The sequence below is a fragment of the Rhinoderma darwinii genome, chromosome 13 (assembly GCF_050947455.1).
Source record: "Rhinoderma darwinii isolate aRhiDar2 chromosome 13, aRhiDar2.hap1, whole genome shotgun sequence".
NCBI lineage: Eukaryota > Metazoa > Chordata > Amphibia > Anura > Rhinodermatidae > Rhinoderma > Rhinoderma darwinii.
The window spans coordinates 27,182,678-27,203,379 of NC_134699.1; the positions used below are offsets into that span (position 1 = coordinate 27,182,678).

The window sequence follows — 20,702 nt, forward strand, 5'->3', positions numbered from 1 at the left end:
TCCCCCACGGCTTAGTGGACTCCTTGTTGTTCCTCTCAGGCAGGCAGGAACTGTTGAGTCCTGTGTTTATTCATAAAAGATTTATTTTGTTATGAAACTTTTGGACTTTGTAGAGCTCTTTACTTTTGTAGGGGATATATAAAATATAATGGAGCTCAGGTTTATGAACATGTTAAAAGGATAAAGGACTATAGGTTTTTCTGAAGATAGAATTATACTCCCATTGAATTTAACAATAAATCTATGTGCAGTAAGCTGCTGTTTAGTATAGAGACAGGTCCGCTTTACTATTAGTCCAGACTGCACACAAAAAAGTGCCGTTTAGCTAATAACCGCTAACAAAGAATATAGAGGACTCCGTTATGAGTCCACTTTATTTATGAGAAAGCTCCTCCCTCCCCTCTGATTGATTGACCACTGCTGTGTATCTGAGGTGGGGGGGGGTGTTCCCCTCATAAATAAAGCGGACTCATAACGGAGTCCTCTGTACAGTTTATCATCAGCTATTAGCCAAACTGCACAATATTTGTTTTGTGCTGTTTGGGCTAATAGTACAGCGGACCTGTCTCCATACTACGCTACCCTTAAACAGCGCAGCATTGTACTAGGACAGATCCGCCTTAAATTTTAGTACATACTTATGTTCCATAATTGAAAGGGACAGTCAGGTTGACCGTGATACTACCACAATAACCATTATCAAACCATCCTTTCCAAAAATATTTTATAAAGGCTTAAATATTTCTAGAAGACATCAGGTTATATAATCGCGTTCTGTAAAGAAAAAAAATGAAAGGCACGCCATTAAAGAACAAAAATGTAACCAAGGTTTTATTTTATAATGGAAAATACATTTTATTTCCAAAATAAAAGTCACAGATGCACAAAACACACAATGTAATTTGCTGAATAAAAGAGTAAATATAGAACAGGAAAAATACACTTACAGTAAGGGTCAGGCAAACATGGGATTTTAAGAAGCAGAGATATCTTTCAAACATTCAAGAAGAAAAAAAAAAAAGGTAAGGAAAATCCAAGAATTTCCTATCCATTTCTTAGACTGCAAGTAAGAGGCTGAGGTGACATGGTCGACCTCCTTTTAAATGGCTACTTAAATTTTTTTTAAAAAGTTAAAAAAAAATACTGTACTAACTTTTGACCCACCTATAGCTAATGAGTAGCTAATTTCTATCAAAGCAGATTAAGGTGTGGTATTTCAGAATAAACCCATCGTGTACTGTTAAAACAGAAATACCTCTCCCTTCTACGAGAAATATCCGAGAGCTACAGCAGCCATTTTATGTTCAATTTTCAAAAAAAAAAATTTAAAATGTTGTACTAAGATGGCCAGAAATGTATGTACCATTTTAAGGGAGTATGAGTCATTTTTTGCTTCTTTAAGGCACACCTAACCACGTTAAAGAAATAGTGGCAGGCCATATAACTAAATAGATTCGCTGAGATTAGCGGTGTCATCTGGTTTGTATGTAAATAAAGTTATTTCTCTCCCCGGTAACCTTACACAAAAATCCAACATTCAAAAAAACATCTTGTATCGTGTGTGGAGAGTTGTACTTAAAAAGATATATATGTACATATTTATACATATGTCCTGAGTGCAGCGGTTCATTTTTTTCATCAGTTTGGGTGAGATATATTATTTTTATGAATCTCTATACAACAATAAAACCGTGAGGATGCATTTATTAAATAGTTAACGATAATCTGATCCCATTATCAGCTGATATCACCAGGGAAAATGGCGGATAGCCTTGATTTCTCCTACAAGAACGATGCAGCAGAAATGAGGCACTGCATGGCACCCACTATAATCAATGGGCTATCCATATAATGCACGGATAAGCCGATCCTCCAGAGGGAGAGCTGCTCTCTGAAGTGGCTCCCGTGTCTTGCTAATTGAGGCGGGGCTCGAGTGGGGAGCCTCCCCCTCTCTACTACATCAGTATGTCCTAATAGGGTACATGGAAAGGGGGTTGTCTAAAGCAAACAACCCCTTTAAGAATCCAGCAGAGGTTGAGCTTGAATCTGAGAGAAACTGTATACAAGAGATGAGAAGTTGTCGACTCAGCCCTATTCTGACATGACAAAAATTTCCAGCAATTCCTGATAATTGACCTGCAGTCAGGATAGGGCATGGACTACCAAGTATTTGGCCTTCTTTATTAATCTGTTTTACCTCTACTTTTTTTTTTTTAATCATAGGAAAGAAGCAAAAATATAAAAAATCTCAGGAACAAAGGAAACATGACAGATTTGACTAGTAATGATTTAAAACCTTTCCTGTTGTTGCTTAACCTATAACCAAAATATTATATACATATACACAGTAGCTAAATAAAAAAACCAGCGTGGTATATAAGAGAAGTGAGAGGTTATGGTCTGGTTGTGTATTTGCAGTGATGATAATCTGTTTGTTATCTGGCTACAAGAAGAAAATACAGATGCCAACTTTGAAGGAAGTGGTATCGCCATAAAGAATTGATGAAAAACAAAACAAAAAAAACAAGAAGAGGTGAGGAGATCTTAAAGAGTAACTACACTTTCAAACTTTTGGTGGAGGTCTGGGGTTCTGAGACCCTCACCGTTGCTGAAACAAAAGGCTGTGATCGTCTCTACCTGCCAAGCTGTAGACGGCTCACATATGCGTTCTATGGGAGGAGTCTTCAACCCAACGACTAGCGCGGATCACAGTTTGATGAAAGTGTATTTCCTATTTAAAGCTAAATCCAGAATTGCACAATTTCTAATAATCTTATAAAAGGAAGGCACAGACAGAAGTGTGTGTGTCATTCCTGACCAAACCAAACTTGCCCTCAGGCCTTAGCGATAAATGGCAGCAATCCAGGGACATCCATAATTCTCCACAGGAATACATTATTTTTTTGTAAAATGTGACAGCTTAGGCAATCTACACCAATTCCATTATCTATCATCCTAGCAAAAGTCAGTCATATGAAAGCCTCAGTTTCTGAACTGCCTCTTCATGGGTGAACGGAGAATGTCTATGCCCAGTTTGAGTCATTGTCATTAGCTCCGTCCATTACATGCAAGTTATTAGACAGTAGGAAGCTGGCAGTGGGCCCCCTTATTGCCACAGGTTGCACATAAGATGATATGTCCACCCCTGGTACAGACAGCAGAGAAGGAGGAAGAGCAACTTGGCAGAAGTCATGCCATCCCGCATCCATGCCAGCTGGTTGTACTAATCAGATTGTTAGGTGAGGAACTTCTTTAATGTAGGGAAGAAGTGGAAAGATATTTGCACCACTGACAAGCCCAGGCTGGGGTCCACCATCATCCGTGTGGGGTTTAAAGGCGACCTTTGTGCCCCCTCAGCAACCTAACTGCTCAGTCCAGCATAGACGTGATCACGTATGTGTCTTGGGAATGAGAAGTATATGATTGTATTCCAGTACACCGATACATCAAGTCTGGTTCGACATGAAGTTACCAGCATACTGTATTCCGAAACACCATATTACTAGCTACATATTTATCAGATAGAGGAACAAGTCACATTATACATATTAAAAATATATATTTTTCTGCATGGCTTTTCATATAACATAGATATTAAGCGTTGGGTTCTATGTTAATAATGTGCAAAATGACTTCAGAGTCACAGTTGTGTTTCTGTTATATGCAAATATCTAGCACTACACCTAGCATGGCCACCTCTACTGGAATTGGTATATGTTGGGTGCTAAACTAGCCGCGGTGTGTTCCTTTAGCCAGGTACCCATTCCCGACCGCCTAGCTGATGCCCCCCCCCCCCTCCTCTAGAGGGAGAAAAGGGTTATATGAAATTAGAAAAAGGTCTTCCTTTTTTCCCAGAAATAGTGGCCCTATTATCCATGGGCTGTGTCTGGTAATACAATAGAGCTCCATTACTTGGGTATTCTCAACTTAGACATTTATGGTATAGTCACAGGATATGTCATACATTTCTGAGAGATGCAGTCCCAGCTCTGGGATCCGCACCTATATCAAGAGTGGGAGTTACCCAACCCCTGTTTCGCATAGTGAGGCTGCCGCTGGCCGCAGATTCCAGGCAGGGACTAGGGGAGAGGGGGCTTCTCCAGTCTACCCTATAGGAGTTAAGGAAACAGTCGACCCCGTTTTGCCTAGCGAGTAAGTAACCCCCTCCCTCTGCTTTTGAGTGGTGGCTATAGTGGTCTCCTAAGGGTTATGCAGAGTACTATAGTAGGTTGTCCTCATTTACCAAGCCCGGCTTCACATCAATATTATGTTCTAATAACACTGAACTAGAGGATGCAGGTACACCTACTTAATGGACTTATTAAGTAGATGTAACTCGTGCCAATCTGGAGGCTGCAAAATAGCTTGACCCTCTTAGTAGAGCTGAATGGGGTCACGTTATATACTCCACATGGTCCATATAGTGGGCACAATCAGCTTTGACAGGGCATTGTACACATGCTCTAAACTAAATGGAGTCTGACCTGGTGATGGGTTCCCTTTAAAATGGGTCTCTTATGGTATATGAATAAAGAATGATGTTCAAATGTACAAAAATATTTTTCAGAATAGTCAAGAAAATTGTAAAGATGTTTGCTGGTCACTTTTTATATGGTCAGAATTCTCACAGGATCGATGTACGTTCTGCCCAAGACTATCTGAGGTCTTAGGGAGATTCCTCTTGCGTTTGTTACATGCCATGCAGCACTTGTGTTGTGGTTGTAGTAATGTATTATAATATTACATGAGCTGTAATACATTCATAGAGGTCTTTTGACAATGTCCTCAATATAAATGAGGTGCTTTTAGAAAAGTGGGGGGGAAAAAAAATGAATAAAATAGAAACAATTCATATAATTAGTTATATTTCGAAGTATATCTATATTTAATGTTCAATAAACTTAAAACCCTGATAAATCCTAAATAGGGTTTATTTATGTTAGCCCTCTGTGATCTTCTAACCCTTTCCATACTGGGACTCAGATATGGAGGAGAACTCTCTACATATTTTGTGAAGTAAACATGACTGACATTTAGCATGATCTGAATCTTCATAGCCTTTACACGGCTTGTGGCTTATCGCTGTGCAACCTTTCACAATCCACTCAAGCAGTGTAATGGTAATATTGACATGAAGATAAAAATCCGTAAAGGGGCTACCGACCTACTCTTACCCCATATAGTATAGTGAAATTCTCTCCTGTCACAACACCAGTTGGCAGCCATAAAGGGCTTTTAACTTCCAGGATGGGGATGCTGTGTTCAGTTCCTGGTCATTACAACACTTATACGCAACTCTGACATGTAAATGGAACTGAAGACAGAGTCCATTCCTGTGCTGCAGATTTAAAGCTCAATATGACTTGCATCATCAGAAAAAAGGAAGGCTACCTGAGGAATTGAGAGTAAGTTCAAATGTGGACAAAAACCTTTAAATGGGTAATAGAATTGAAAGTATTTGATGTGAGGATACGGTTTTGTTGTCAAAAAGTACCATTAAAAAAAATAAACCTATTTATCACCATGCACAAAATACCAAAATTAATTTTTGTGAAAACAATCCACATTTTGATTTTTGGAGGCAGTGAGGCGTGGGCTAGGATTACATCAGGATTGGGCATGGGGAATCCACTGGCTGTTATCCAAGGGTCTCCGGAGCAGCTCCTCCACATGCCTTGCCACATCCATACTATCATCTAGGTCAAAGTCTCCATCAGGATCCAAAACAGAGTCAGGACTGCAGGGAAAAAGAAAAAGTGCTTAAAACAGTCAATGAGCCATCCAAGAAGAATAAAGTGAAGCAGGCATTACAAGCTTCATAATCACATTAAATTGGAAACCGTGAAGCATCTCAGAGACTCTAGACATTCTTGAAACCTTTCAGAGCTACTTAGGCTTCCATTACTAGAAATCTTCCAAATAAAGCTTCTGCTATGGAACCAGTGATTTCAATGTTGCAGTAGAACAAGTCTCGTATGGAAGAACCCCAGTAGGTGAAGTAACCAACTAGTTCTGAAGGGGTTCAGAGTGTCACTGAATATTTAATTTGGGAACAGCTGAGGACTTGGTTCACTGTAATAGGTCAGAAGATTCCTCAATAAACTGTTGGAGCTTATATGAACCACTATTGGAAAAATCATTCTTGGGTACAGGGAAGCTCTTCCTGGTGCGATGTATAAGCCATGTAGTCTAAAACAATCAGATGCCCCCACAACCTTTTCTCCTGATGGAAGAACCCCAGTAGGTGAAGTAACCAACTAGTTCTGAAGGGGTTCAGAGTGTCACTGAATATTTAATTTGGGAACAGCTGAGGACTTGGTTCACTGTAATAGGTCAGAAGATTCCTCAATAAACTGTTGGAGCTTATATGAACCACTATTGGAAAAATCATTCTTGGGTACAGGGAAGCTCTTCCTGGTGCGATGTATAAGCCATGTAGTCTAAAACAATCAGATGCCCCCACAACCTTTTCTCCTGATGGAAGAACCCCAGTAGGTGAAGTAACCAACTAGTTCTGAAGGGGTTCAGAGTGTCACTGAATATTTAATTTGGGAACAGCTGAGGACTTGGTTCACTGTAATAGGTCAGAAGATTCCTCAATAAACTGTTGGAGCTTATATGAACCACTATTGGAAAAATCATTCTTGGGTACAGGGAAGCTCTTCCTGGTGCGATGTATAAGCCATGTAGTCTAAAACAATCAGATGCCCCCACAACCTTTTCTCCTGATACTTTTTCTGTACAAAAAAAAAAAAAAACTGAAAAACTGCAGCTTCTTCATCCCCCTCCTCCCAGTCTTCTACTTAATATCTAATACTAAACTGAGCTTTTTTTTTGTGACGTCGAAGGATTCTCAACATTTACACTTTTGCTTGCAATAGTTTGTATCATCAGGAGTAATAAATTGCTTTTGAGCAGACACGGAAAGCCACAGCTGGATGCCAGATGAATTACTGAATTGTCTTGAACAGAGAACCCAAGAACACAATGGGCTTGAATGTCACTTGTGGGAGTGTGTAGCCGGCTACAGCCTTCAAAACTAGTACTCAATGACAAGCATCAGGGGCAAAGGCAACATCATATACCATATATAAAATGAATGCATGACAACGTATAACTTACTTCTGCTGGTACAAGTTATAGTGTGACGGAGTACAAACTGCAGGGGATGGCGCCTGGTCCATGTAGCTGCTCGGTGGGATTATATCGGTGGCCACAAACCTTACGAAAAACAAACAAAATAATCCTAAACCACTGATTCTTAACAAAAGTTATTATGACATGATGTAAGTTATGTCCATACTACAGTGAGTATACATTTAGATCATCAGCCTAATGAAAAATTCACTGGTGATATTTACAGCTAATAAATGGCTGCGTACAAGCTATAAAAATCTACCAGCACAATGGAACAGAATGTGAAGACTAAGGATACGTGTAATTCTTGTGTCCTGGGATTATATGGCATGTACATATAAATACAAGGAAGTATGGCTTACTCGGGCACCACTTGCTTTATGGCTGGCTTCACATATCCATCTGCTTTTGCTGAAGAAGAAGAATATAAAAAGAGGAATTAAAAAGGACGCAGAGATTGCAGAAGGCTCACCAAACTTCCCATTTATGACTGGGTAATATTATTAACAGAATATATGGAAAAGGCAGGCACATATACCCAAAAAAACTAAAAGGATAAAGTTTATTAAACATCTTTTCTCAGAGTGATTTATTATCGTGCCTAAATTCTAGGTCTCTTATGACTGTCTTGTTGAGTTCTTTTGACCTGAATTAAATACCAAACAGAAGGAATCTGCCACCAGGACAGACCCATGAAACTTTGGTCATCGGGACGATGCCCCACGGAAAACAAGCCGGTGGGTACAACAGCAACTGCTAAGTGCATGGTCACCCCCTTCAATGCACCACTAATAAGTGACTCATTGCTTAAGTGGGATCTCATGGCTGCATCCACTGCCCTTTAGATTCGAAGATGGTTTAAAGTGCATCTACACTTGTGATCTCCCGTCCGACCTGACATCGTGTGTGGAGAGGCACCCAGAGAGTATCGTGCACGGGTCCAATTCCAATTAATTGGACCCTTCCTTGATGCTCTCTAGGCATAGTCTGGTTGCCATGGCAAATATAACAGCCAGCGTGCTGGAGCGTCTCTCCATGCCCGACGTCAGCTCAAGTAGGAGCTCACAAGTGGAGGTACACTTTAAAGGAAATGCATAGGGACCTTGAATGTCTACAGAGGGAAGATTAACCACATACAGATTTCAAAAGTGAATCGACAGAATATTAATTTTCACTTTAGGTGTGAATGGAGAAGATTATTATATAGAGATTGAAATTCGTATAGATAAATATAGAACTCTATTCCATTAACTTTGACAATATGGAAGAACTCAACTATACATCATGTAGTTGCTGAATTAAATAGATCAGGAAGATAGACACATACACAGACAGAGAGAGAGATTGCATATATATATATATATATACACACACATACACATATACACACACACACACACACACACACACACAGGTTGGTCAACGGAGAAGTGAATCTTACAAGGATTGCAGAGCACTGGGGTATAATACTTTGAGAACACTTCATCTTTTGGCCTATCAGGAAACACATAGATGAGATAGTTCAGGTCTCCAAGTCGGTCCGCCAGCGAACGTACTGAAAAATCTCGGCTGGTAAATGGCATCAGATTCCACAAGGCTCTTTCCGCTAAATCAACAAACATATTAGATCTTTAGGAGAGGCAAAATATCTTAATATGACTTATGTCAGAATTAATAATACTAGAAACAACTGGTGGAGTCTTTTACTATGTCTTACTAGGATTCTCATTAGCACAAGACTCGTTTCTGGTTGAAACTTACGCAACTCAAACTTCCATGCTATTGTGATGCCCCCAATTTCAGAATCACTGAAGCGCAGGAGAAAAGTCCCATCCCTTTTGTTCACCAACATGTCATGAGCTTGCTGCTTGTTGACAAAGCCCAGAATGGCCCTAAAATTAAAAAGGAGAATAAGTTAATTCATGCCACAATAAGGCAATGTGCGTGGACCAGCATTCCTCCCCTTTTTGCCATCTTTGACAGTAATCACAAGCTGGAAATGGCAAATTGGTCGTGACCCAGATGTTCTAAGTCAAAGAGTCTGTGTTGGCGGCAGATTCCCTCTAACATAGCATTAGTTGTCCTCTATTTTTCTGCTGTGGATTTTGCTGCGAGTCTGCAGTAAATCCTCATCCATGCATTGCAAAGGGAAACCACAAAATTTGCGCAACAACAGCGGAATGCTATGGGTTTAAAAAACTGCAATGTTCCCTCTGACTTGCCGGCAGCTTTTTCCACTTGATGTTTCAGGGGCATAGCTGGGGGGGGGGCAGGCGGGGCATGTGCCCCGGACGCAACCCGGTGGTAGGGAAGGGGGGGGCGCCGAAGAGCAGCTGATCGCTGCTGATAGGCGCCCTGTATGTCGGACACCTGCAGCAGCTTTAGGAAGAGCCAGGAAATTACAGCGTTCTGACTGGGGTCTGTGACGGCCAGGGAGTGGACCAGTCCAGTCACCTGACTTGTCACCTGACCTCACATCAGTGACATGATGTCAGATGAGACTCAGGTCAGGGGACAGGTCCACTCCCATGCTGCAGCTTTCCAGCTCTGCTGTTACGCATGCCGAGAAGCAGAGGAGGAAGCTCCGCCCACAGCCCGTCCTGACCTGTGATGCTGTCAGCAAGTAGACATGGTGTGTGTCCGTGTCTTACATCTACTACATTATCTGTACTCAGAGAGTTATCACTGTTATCTGTGGTGTTACATAGGACTTCAGGTGACATAACTACATTATCTGTACTCAGAGAATTATCAGTGTTATCTGTGGTGTTACATAGGACTGCAGGTAACCGCTACTACATTATCTGTACTCAGAGTTATCACTGTGTTATCTGTGTTGTTACATATAATAAATAATAATAATAATCTTTATTTATATAGCGCCAACATATTACGCAGCACTTTACAATTTAGAGGGAACATGAAACAAACAATATCAGACATTACATAGTGACAAAGTTCATTTACAATTCAGACAGGAGGAGTGAGGACCCTGCTCGCAAGAGCTTACAATCTATGAGACTGCATAGGACTGTAGGTAACATCTGCTACATTATCTGTGCTGTGTACATATGTGCGTATATATGGGTATGTTTGTGAATGTGTCTTTGTGCTTGTATATTTGTGTCTTTTATGTATTTGTATATGTTCCGGTCTGTGTATTTATCTGCCGGTGTGTGTGCGTATAGGTGTCTGTACGTCTATATATTTACCTGTATGTATATATTCCAGATGTGTGTATTTATATTTGCCTGAATGTCTAAATATCTATCTTTATGTATGTACAGTATATATGTTCCAGCGTGTCCATATATGTGGTTCATTTTTGGTTTGTGTAGGGGGCGGAAATAGAGTCCCGCACAGGGCGCCATCCAAGCTAAGGCCGGCCGTAGCTGTCACGAACCCTAGTCAGAAGGAACTCCGTCGCAGCCTGTGCCGAATGACCTCCTCGGCTTCTCCGGTAAGTCACACCAAGCAGAGCGGAGAGTGGTAGCGGTAGGCTACCGCTCACCGGTATGTTCACAGTGTGCCGCTAAGTACAAGGGGGGGGGGGGGGTGGAGTGTGGCACTATTTAAAAGGGAGGGAATGTGGCACTATTTACAAGGGGGGGGGGGATGCGGCGCTATTTACAAAGGGGCAGCGGGCTGTGTGTGGCACTATCTACAAGGTGGGCTGTGTGGCGCTATCTACAGGGGGCTGTGTGTGGCCTCTAATTTATTTTCTTTTAATTTACTTTTATGTTAATTACATTATAGAACTACATTGCTTGTAAAATGTATAAATGCTTTTATACTCGTGTTACATTAAAAAAATTGTGAAAAAAAATTGCACCTCATTGGTAGGGAAAGAAAACATGGTGACAGGGAACGAGATGTCAGGAAATAAATTGGGGGGGGGGGGGGGAGGGGGACGCCAATCTGAATCTTTGCCCCGGGTGCAGGAGAACCTAGCTACGCCTCTGTGATGTGTATTTGCTTTTGAAAACCCCATTCACATGTATTATACAGTAAATTGTGGAGTAAATTCTTTACAATCCACCACGTGACCCTAGAGTGATTCACCACCTTTCATCATCATGTTTTTAGGTCGATAATTCTGTGGGAATACATTTCTTAAAACAGCCAATGATAAGAGAGACTGTGTAAAAAAGGCCTTTTGATTGGTGGAAGGAGAGACGTGTTCAGCCTGAATGGTTACACTCCTCTGTTTTACATAAAAATTGTGCCGCAGCGCACTCTTCCCTCTGCCTTCACGCATGTGAAGGAATACGCAGGTGTCTAATTTAATAATATGAAAAGCCTTTACATACATTAATGATGCCTGTAGAGACGTTTTTATGGCTGCAGCTCAGAAAAAACTGAGTTCTGATCACTATTCAGATATATTATAGAAATTCATTAGCAAAAACTTTGGAAGTATTTAGATTTAAAAAATATATATAAAATGTTGTTCAATGGTTGAAATTCATTTTATGGACTTTGATTCTAGTGGGAAATCTGCTTTCAGTTATAAATAACGACTTTATCTTAAAATAAAGCTATAGGAACTTGAGAAATGCATGCAAACATTTGTCACAGAGAAAACTTGCAGCGGAAAAGTTCAAATTTGGCATGCTCGTCCTCATGTTATTTAGCAGTGGAGGGCAACATGCCACCATGGACTCCGTAGGCATTTATGAACTATCCACTGTTCACACTTACCCATCATTCCAGTGAGGCTTTAAGTGCTTTTTCAACACTTCCATTACTCCATCAAACCACTGCCAAAAAGTATAATTCCAGCCTGGCAAATTCTCCTGTGTAAAAAAAAAAAAAGAGACACTCGATTTACCCAAACAGAATAGTGTAAGCGAAGAATCATTACAAGGGACTTCCAAATCCAAAGCCTGCATTAACACAGACAAAGAATCCAACGCAGTGATGTCAGTGACTACGCAGACTACAAAAGCTTCCGAATATAACTTTATAGTGTACCATGTAAACAGTTCACAAGGAAAGCAGCCAAATCTGTAAACTGAGCCGTCTTCTACAAGAGTGCAAACAATGAAGTCAACAAGAACATTACTGAATGAGACACAGACTTCACAACGAGGAACAAGTGACCTTACTGAGGAAGTAGGTAGTAATTAGAAATCCAAATCCATAAGATCAACTAGGTAATCATGACATCAATGTCAGCTGATCATTCAATGTGTCAGGGTGGTCAACATTTTATGGGCTAAAAACTAGAAAAGCCAATACACACTGATCAACAATGAGCTCAACACACTCTCTATAGGCATCAAACCAGTGTCAGGGATAGAACTGTCACTAATATAGACACCGACATTGACCTTTTTGAAGATGTCCATATACAGGAGAGCTCAATCTGTCAAACTTTTCTTTTGTGCATTGAGAAACTCCGAGTTAGGCCAAATAAACTGTGTTACATATTGACAAATTCAACTCCGCTACATCTGAATGGTCAATGAGACTTCTGTTGTCAGATACCAAGTAGTATCAGATGAACATGATATTCCACCACACATGGAACTCTACGGTGAAAGTACATAATTGCACACACAACCCATGTTTTACAACTATTCTTACGGTATATGCACACAAGGTGGTAATGGTGCAGCATAGAGCCAGCGCCAGCACCAACACTGTATCGCATGCAGTTTTTGCTGGAGTTATACCGCCATTGCAGTTTTAAGCACAATCAAACCAGTGCAAAAAATACATGTTACTACAGACCGCATGCCTGTTAAACCCATGGAAAAAAAATACATCTATTTACATGCGGTTTGCCATGATGTGCTAATGGTGCATCTCCCATAGGTGACCATATCTAGGTGTGTTTACTTTGGTTGTCAAGCGGACTCTAATCAGTCCATAAAATTTACAGGTGCGGCATTACTGCAATGCCAGCAGGGGTGACCGAGTTTACAATTTGGCACAACTCCGGGTCCAAAACACGGAAGAGGTGCAAATCTTTCCATGATACATTTTCTCGGTTTATGTTCCACTCCTCATTTTGACATTCAAATACTGTTGAAAAATACTCAAAATATACAAGTGTGAATGAGCCCCTAAGTGTAGAAAACAAGTCGTTAAATGAAATTAATCTGTTACATCTATCGATATGAAATGTTGATTTTATTTCTGCATGTGTTAAAAAAAATAGGAGCAGAAATTGAAGAGTGCCATTTACACAACCAGACTCTGTAAAGGATGTGGCATTCCAAAGCAGCAACACTAAACCGTGACCAGCTCAGAGTGTGTGACCCTTAAACTGAGCACAGGATGTAATCACATTTGTAAATGAATATCCACTGGACTGTTCAGCCTCTCACCCTATTGAACTGTGCCCAGGACACAGTCATGTTATTGTAGTCATCCTTGTGGTTACTTGTGTTGTTGAAAAGTTTTTGTGCCAGGAACACCAGATTCTCATCGCTGAGCCCTCGGTTACTCTGAAGCTCTGCCTTAAACTTCATGTTCAGAGCCTCACATAGTTGCGGCCAAAGAACTTTGTCTGGAACCACAAACGGCACCCGGCCCTGTGTAGATGAACGGATACAAATATCAAAAGATGGAAAATATTCCATGGGAAAAAAATATAAATAAAAAAGTAATATTTTGGGAATGTCATCAAAAGGAGAAGGAGTTCAGACCAAGAGGATGTAGCAGCTTATGACTTACTGGCTCGGCAAAAGCATTGTCCCACAAGACTGTCGCTGTAGCATTGTTGTCCTGACTCCCATGAACAATTACCACAACAGGGAGAGAGAGCGTCTACAAGAAAACAGATTTAACAAAAAAAAAAAAAAAAGGACAAAATAAAAAACATATCATGGGAATTAAATCTGTCAAGTATTAACTTTGATGGAGTCAAAACAGTGAGGGTATATAGACAGTATGGATTTGGGAAGACTAACAGATGATTCTACTCATGGCAAAACCATAAGGAAACCAAAAATATAATAATACAATAAAACCCGTCAGACCCTGGATAATCAGTAGCTTATAAAAAGAAATCTATAATTTGTAAGGAAAGACTGCATTTTTTTTTTTAACCATATGAATTTTGTCGTTTTCTGCTTCTGGTCTTGTGAGATTCCACATTATATTGCGATTCTGTGTTGGAAATAAATAGTGGATAATAAGATTCTTTGGATTATTGGATGCCAGATTAAAAGTTTTACTCCATATAGATAAAATTGGTAGAGTCAAACTTTTGTCAATATATTTAATGCATTTAATAGACAATCTACTGGGGTTATCAACCAATTTTTGGTTAAGTAAATCTCTAGCATGTCCTGGCTGTACATCCAAAGTGATTATTGTAAAAATCATTTAACCTAGGCCACAATCTGATAATTCAACATGTTCTTGGGTCCAGAGAGTGCCAGAGTATCATAAAATGTACAGTATTTATAATGGAGACCATTCGTTTCTATTCAAAAACAATATGGTAGGGGGCTTAACATTTAGTCTCTTACCTTCACCTGGAATACCAGTTCATTCCCCCCCACACTGAACTGGGACTCAAACAATATAGTGAACTTCTCCTCGGTGACCGATTCTGCCCCTCGCCGGTCTGAGCGTTTAATCCTCTTCAATGACTGGCAGAAAAAATAAGCGGAATTAGTCAGACAACAACATGTATGATCTAGTTTAAAGATGACATGCAAGGACCCCCTATTAATTAAACCCATTTTAATTTAGAAAAAAAAAAAAACTGATGAAAATTAGGAGTCACAATGTAAATTGTTTAAAGAAAATAACCCTCTCATAGGGTCAAATGTATTTATTACATCATTCTAAGGTTATTTGCACAAAAACATAAAACAAAAAACATCCTTGTAATGACATTTTCTAGAAGCAAATATATAAACTTCTCTCACATAAGTCTCCTATAAGAAATAATGAAAAACACATCAAATGCCATTATTTCCTATTAGGGAAACATATAGCCGGATCAGCCAAATGTCGCCTAAACTACAACAGGCTTCTTCACCGGCAACATTGAAGGAAAACTTTTTTCAGCTACTTCCAAATGCATACTATCTGTGCACACTTACCATGTTTCTGAAGTGTGCGCTTAGTGTGCCAGTGGCCTGGTGGTACTCCATTACACAGCAATTATTCAGGATCTCTCCACTGCTATCACTGTGAAGCAAAGGCAATATATTTAATTGGATTAAATTAGATTATGTGACAAGAAAAATAATGGCAGACACAAAAATTATCCATGATATCTATCCTGGATTAGGATTTATGATATAAATAACACTGACCATAGTAGGTAGCAATTCGATATTAGAATATCAAAAGACGGATGCCACATACAGATGGAGGGCAGGTCATATTAAAAACTAGGGCCATTATCAGCCACATAGATATTAGATTATCAGCAGAATACTGTGCAAATCAATGAGATCTGCTAACAAATATCCATTATCTATAGCCATTTCAAAACCCAAGAACGTTTAGGCTGTGTTCACATCAGCGTTCCTTTCCGCTGAGGGGTTCCGTCGGAGGTTTCCGTCGGGTTAAACCCTCAACGGAAAGGCAAACTGAAACCATTAGCTAAGTTTTCCGTCACCATTGCGTTCAATGGTGAGGGAAACGGAAGCGAAGGTTTCAGTTTGCCTTTTCGTTGAGGGGTTAACGGAACCCCTCAACGGAAAGGAACGCTGATGTGAAAGGGCCCTTAGATGGGAAATAAAAGGATTTATATCAAGGTATGTCACTAAAGGTGGTTTTAGACCGGCAGGTTGTTGATCGGCGTTCCTTTGCTTTCTTTAAACTGAGCATTGATCGTTGGTATGGGGACGAACAATCTTCACCTCGATCATTCGTCCCCATGCATTTGCATCGCTTACACAGGGAGATGTGTTACGGACTATCGACCATATTTTTGGCCGCATAAAAGATGGGATTAGCCGATGAACAAGTGTTTGCGTGTTTATCTGCTGACCTTTGCCTTGTTTACACAGGGCAATGATTGGAAACGAGCGTTCATATGAGTGCTCGTTCTACGATAATTGGCCCATGTAAAAGGGTCTTTAGGGTACTTACTTGCGCGTGTTTTCATTCTTCAGAAGAGCCTTTGCTTGTAATTCACTAATGATGGTGGCTTTCACCTGGGGTGGGTTCATGTGGACATTCAGTTTGCCACCAACCAGCAACCGAACTGTTGCTGCAAACTTTGTCTGTGTTTTTAATACCTGTGGAGGCTGCTTTTCAATTATAAATGTGCTGCAGAAAGAAGCAGATAAAGAAGACAATTAAACAATCTTATATTATCTTTCTACAGTAAATGCAGTCAATACGTGACAATAAATTATAAATGTGCTGCAGAAAGAAGCAGATAAAGACAATTAAACAAAATCTTATATTATCTTTCTAGAATAAATGCAGTCAATACGTGACAATAAATTATATGTGTTAAAGGCCACCAATAAAGCCATTGAAATAGTAAATGTCATCAAATTTGACTCTAAATTTATGTCTTCGGCAATCAAAAATAAATAATATGCTCTTAAAAGGGGTTCTCCTCTTTGATGAATCCTTTCTTGTTGGAAGGACTCCTTGACAATAAGCTTATCTCAATGTGTCCCCATGCTGGGAGCCCCAACAATCAGCAGCTATCTGTGGGAATCCTGCCCGTACACCTTCAATATCCCAGCAGCGCCACCACAGGAGAAATTAGGCATTTCCCATTCAAATCAACAGGCTTTCTATCTAATGTAGGACTCTCCATTCTGGCCAAAAGAGGAGGTTCCTGAACAAAGGACCCCCCCTCTATTAACTCCGATAGGGTATATGAAAATGGGTTTTCTAAACTAAACAACCCCTTAAAAGAAAAATGGACTCTTGAGTTTCAAAGATGTTTAGGAGTGAAAAGACCGGGATACTTTCCTTGTTCAAATACTAAACAAATAATGTTAAGAAGCCTCATGATTTAGGGTTAATCCTATTGCAGAAAAGCTGGATTGGTATGAACTTACCTCAGAAAAGTCAGAATTACGGTTACAGCAAATAAAGTTATTCTTCGTATAATGAAAAGTTATAGAACTTTCCAATATACTTTCTGGTTCCTCACAGGTATAAAGATCTCTGCTTGTTGTCATTCAATATGAGCCTTCATTATTTACAGTATTTCTAGTTGGTAAAAACTTGTCCTGGTCACTTGAAGGACACATTGGTGCTCGGCTCATTACAAGACAGAGAATTCTGATAACTGTATCGTAACCAGTCCAGCCCGTGTGATCACCACATGACCAGGACAGATTTTTATCCACTGGAAGTAAATAATTACGGTTCTCATTCAATGATAGGAAGCGGAGATCTTGCAAACCGTGAGGAATACAGAAAATATAAAAAAGTCAAACTGGATAATGTTTCATTATACAACGAAAAACCTTTATTTCATTAAACCATAATACCCAGTCAGTGTTGAAGAAGAACATGAGGCGCATGTGGTGTGTTATAGGTTACCTGGTTACTAAAGCAGATATGATATCTGTGATGGTGGCATTTAGTTCAGCGAGCAGCTCCTCCACGGGCCCTGGAATAGGCAGCTGTTGGCACAGGTGCTCTGCCCGCCTTATCTGCTGTCGGTTCTGCCAGATTATTTCTGCAAGTTTTTCACACCTGTCGATAGTAGAGATGTATTACATGTGACAGTACAGTAGACCATGGCTTTTCTGTGCTAAAGATTATGAGACATTAACAACTTCACTTCACCAGTCCTCTTGGCAGGTCATACATACTGCATTACTCAGCAGGGGAGACAATAAGCACAGGAGAAATCTTTTCCCAAGGGCAAAAGCAACTCGACATCTGTGGTTTATGTGCGTCCCAAAATAAAAGCTTTATACACACTCCGGGTACACACAGGTTGCATTAATATAAAAACATCTATCAAGATTGTGAGGTCTTCAGCCCAGTGCCTCATACAAGAAGAAAGCATCTTAACCATATAGTCCCACATAAAGCACATACCATGTCTGTAAAAGGTCTAAGCTGCCCTCTGGAGTACCACCGTTCCCTGCTAGCTGCTGCCGTCTCTTCCACTGAATCAGTTCATCATCCAAGATGATGGTTTGTTGCTTGCGTAACAGCTGCAGAGTCTTTTGGTGCTTCTCAGACAAATCCTGAACAAACAAAAGTAAACCACAAGAAAGGTTAAAAACGCATATTCAGGAAGATGGAAGTACTTTTTGTAGTTCTAAGGATGATAATAAAATTAATAAAAAGGCAATGGACATATTCATTATAATGGACTCTCCTGAACTCCTGCAGAAACTCTGTAGCAAAAATGTCCAACATTAGTAGTTATAACAAATTAAGCTAAAAGCAGGCCATACACAGAAGATTAAAGTCTGTATAACCGACCAATTTCAGCGGTAACTGCTGATGATTAAGGCCTAATTCGCACGTGCGTGTTAGGTCCATGATATACTGTCCATATGTCTGCCGCCTTTCCTGGACCGAACACAGTGCAGGGAGCCGGGCTCCCAGCATCATAGTTATGTATGACGCTAGGTGTTACTGCCTCGCTGCGGGAAAACGGTCCCGTACTGTAATCATGATTACAGTACGGGACAGTAGTTCCACGGAGAGGCAGTGACACCTAGCGTCATACATAACTATGATGCTAGGAGCCCGGCTCCCTGAACTGCGTTTGGTACAGGAAAGGCGGCAGACATATGGACCGTATATCACGGACCGAACACGCTCGTGAGAATTAGGCCTTAATGTGTCTGGAGATCTCCCAACTTTCCCCCGACAGCAAATTTCAGGAGAAACTAGGATCGGCATATTGGATTTCAACATACCCAATCCTTTGTAAGCCACCTCCCAACAATTGCTGAACTTCCTCTGCCCATAGAAATAGGGAGGTCTAATGAATATTAATTCTTGTATAATGAAAAGTTATACAAATACCAATATACTTTTTGTATCAATTCCTTTGCTTGCGGTCATTTTACTGGAAGTCAATTACTCCCATGGAATACAAAGTTGTCCTGATTATATGATGATCACAGCACCTGATTATGATCACAGCACCCGATTATGATCACAGCACCCGATTATGATCACAGTGTAACGAGCCATGCACCTGTGTGTCCATCACATGACCAGGACACTTATCCACTGGAAGTAAACAATGAAGGTTCTTATTAAATGCCTGCAAATAGATCTTGAAAAGCGTGAGGAATTGATACTGAGAGTATATTGGAAAAACGTACAACTTTTCACACACTACATAAAAATTTAGACCAGAATTTGACCTGCGGTGCATATTTTTCACAATGCAGCATGTAAATTCCGGCTGCGGAAAGTGGACTGAATTGCTGCGTTTTTCAGAGGAGATGTCATCATCTCCCAACATTGAGAAAAACACAGCAAAATCCGCACCATTTTCTGCAGTCAAAAAACCCCCCAAAAAACAAGAAACGGGCAGTTTTTCCACAGCGGAATTTCTGCTATTTTCTGCGGAATTGCTGCAGAAATTTGCAGCAATTCCGTTACGTGCGGACAAGTCCTAAAACCCTCATGAGAGTCTGGCATGAAAGCAGTAAGGAACTCAAGGTTTCCCACGTTCAATTGCTCTGCTCCTGCTGCTAAAATAGGTGATACCATAATAACAAAACATTCATGCAATTCTGCCATTTTTTACCTAAGGTACAACTGAGCTGATTGCAAACCCTAAAGAAATATTCTGAAGCAAAACATGTTTTACTTATTTCACAAGACCGTGCCTCTTCAGGTCTCATAAATGCTAAGAAAATCCAGCACCATCTTCCTCCTTTTTAAAACATTACCAGTCTGTACTGTTGCAGAGTCTGGGCCTCTCTCTGTAGCCAGGCCTCTAAGGAAGCCTGCCGCTGCTGTAATGTGGCTTCACGTGGCATGCGTTCCTGGGGGCTCAGCTGTGACAGCTGCGAGAATTGAGCTGTGAGAAGTAATGGAAACAAACGACACCTTCATTTCATTTCAAATTTGAACTACACATTAATACAAATGCATATTTTCTACCAAAAACTCTTCTTAAACCGGATCAGCCATAGAACAAAACTTCATTAGTAAACTAAGTGTTCCTCTACGGCCACTCTGCGTGCAACAATCGAACGACCAACAATAAATAGTTCGGTTTCTGTGAATCGCCCAGATCTACCTGGGAGATTATTGTTTGTTGACGCCACATTCCCTCGTCTAATCAGAAATCTTACAGTCATTAGCAGTTCAGAGATCAGGTGTGGGCGAACGAGCAACGATCACAGTAACGCCTGAACAGCGAAAACCTTTAGCAATTATTGTCACGTGTAATAGACCGTCTTCTGAACGCAAACTACTCGCTAAACCATCACTCTTTCATGAAAGAATATCAGCATGTTGAATAGGACCCTAAGGGTATGTTCACACGACCTATTGTCAGACTTTTTCGGCCCATAAACGCCCGAAAAACGTCTAAAAATGCGAGGGCTGAACGCCTCCAAACATCTGCCCTTTAATTTCAATGGGAAAACCGACGTTCCGTTTCCACGCGGCTTTTTTACATGCCCATT

At 40.4% G+C, this 20,702-nt stretch overlaps 1 protein-coding gene across 2 annotated transcripts in view; it reads right to left on the reverse strand.

Moving 5' to 3' along the window:
- Positions 1-829: 829 nt before the first annotated feature.
- Positions 830-20,702, reverse strand: part of LOC142666318 (signal transducer and activator of transcription 5B) — a 128,336-nt gene continuing 108,463 nt past the window's right edge. For both annotated transcript variants that reach the window (XM_075846314.1, XM_075846313.1), the window contains 14 exons: positions 19,959-20,089; positions 18,133-18,284; positions 17,626-17,781; positions 16,204-16,383; positions 15,204-15,291; positions 14,622-14,744; positions 13,822-13,914; positions 13,473-13,679; positions 11,839-11,933; positions 8,899-9,029; positions 8,579-8,743; positions 7,500-7,548; positions 7,123-7,221; positions 830-5,737 (listed from right to left, as the gene is read on the reverse strand). In XM_075846314.1, the coding sequence (XP_075702429.1) occupies positions 5,608-5,737; positions 7,123-7,221; positions 7,500-7,548; positions 8,579-8,743; positions 8,899-9,029; positions 11,839-11,933; positions 13,473-13,679; positions 13,822-13,914; positions 14,622-14,744; positions 15,204-15,291; positions 16,204-16,383; positions 17,626-17,781; positions 18,133-18,284; positions 19,959-20,089 (1,799 nt within the window). In that variant the 3' untranslated portion in view covers positions 830-5,607. The remainder of the gene's footprint in view (positions 5,738-7,122; positions 7,222-7,499; positions 7,549-8,578; positions 8,744-8,898; positions 9,030-11,838; positions 11,934-13,472; positions 13,680-13,821; positions 13,915-14,621; positions 14,745-15,203; positions 15,292-16,203; positions 16,384-17,625; positions 17,782-18,132; positions 18,285-19,958; positions 20,090-20,702) is intronic.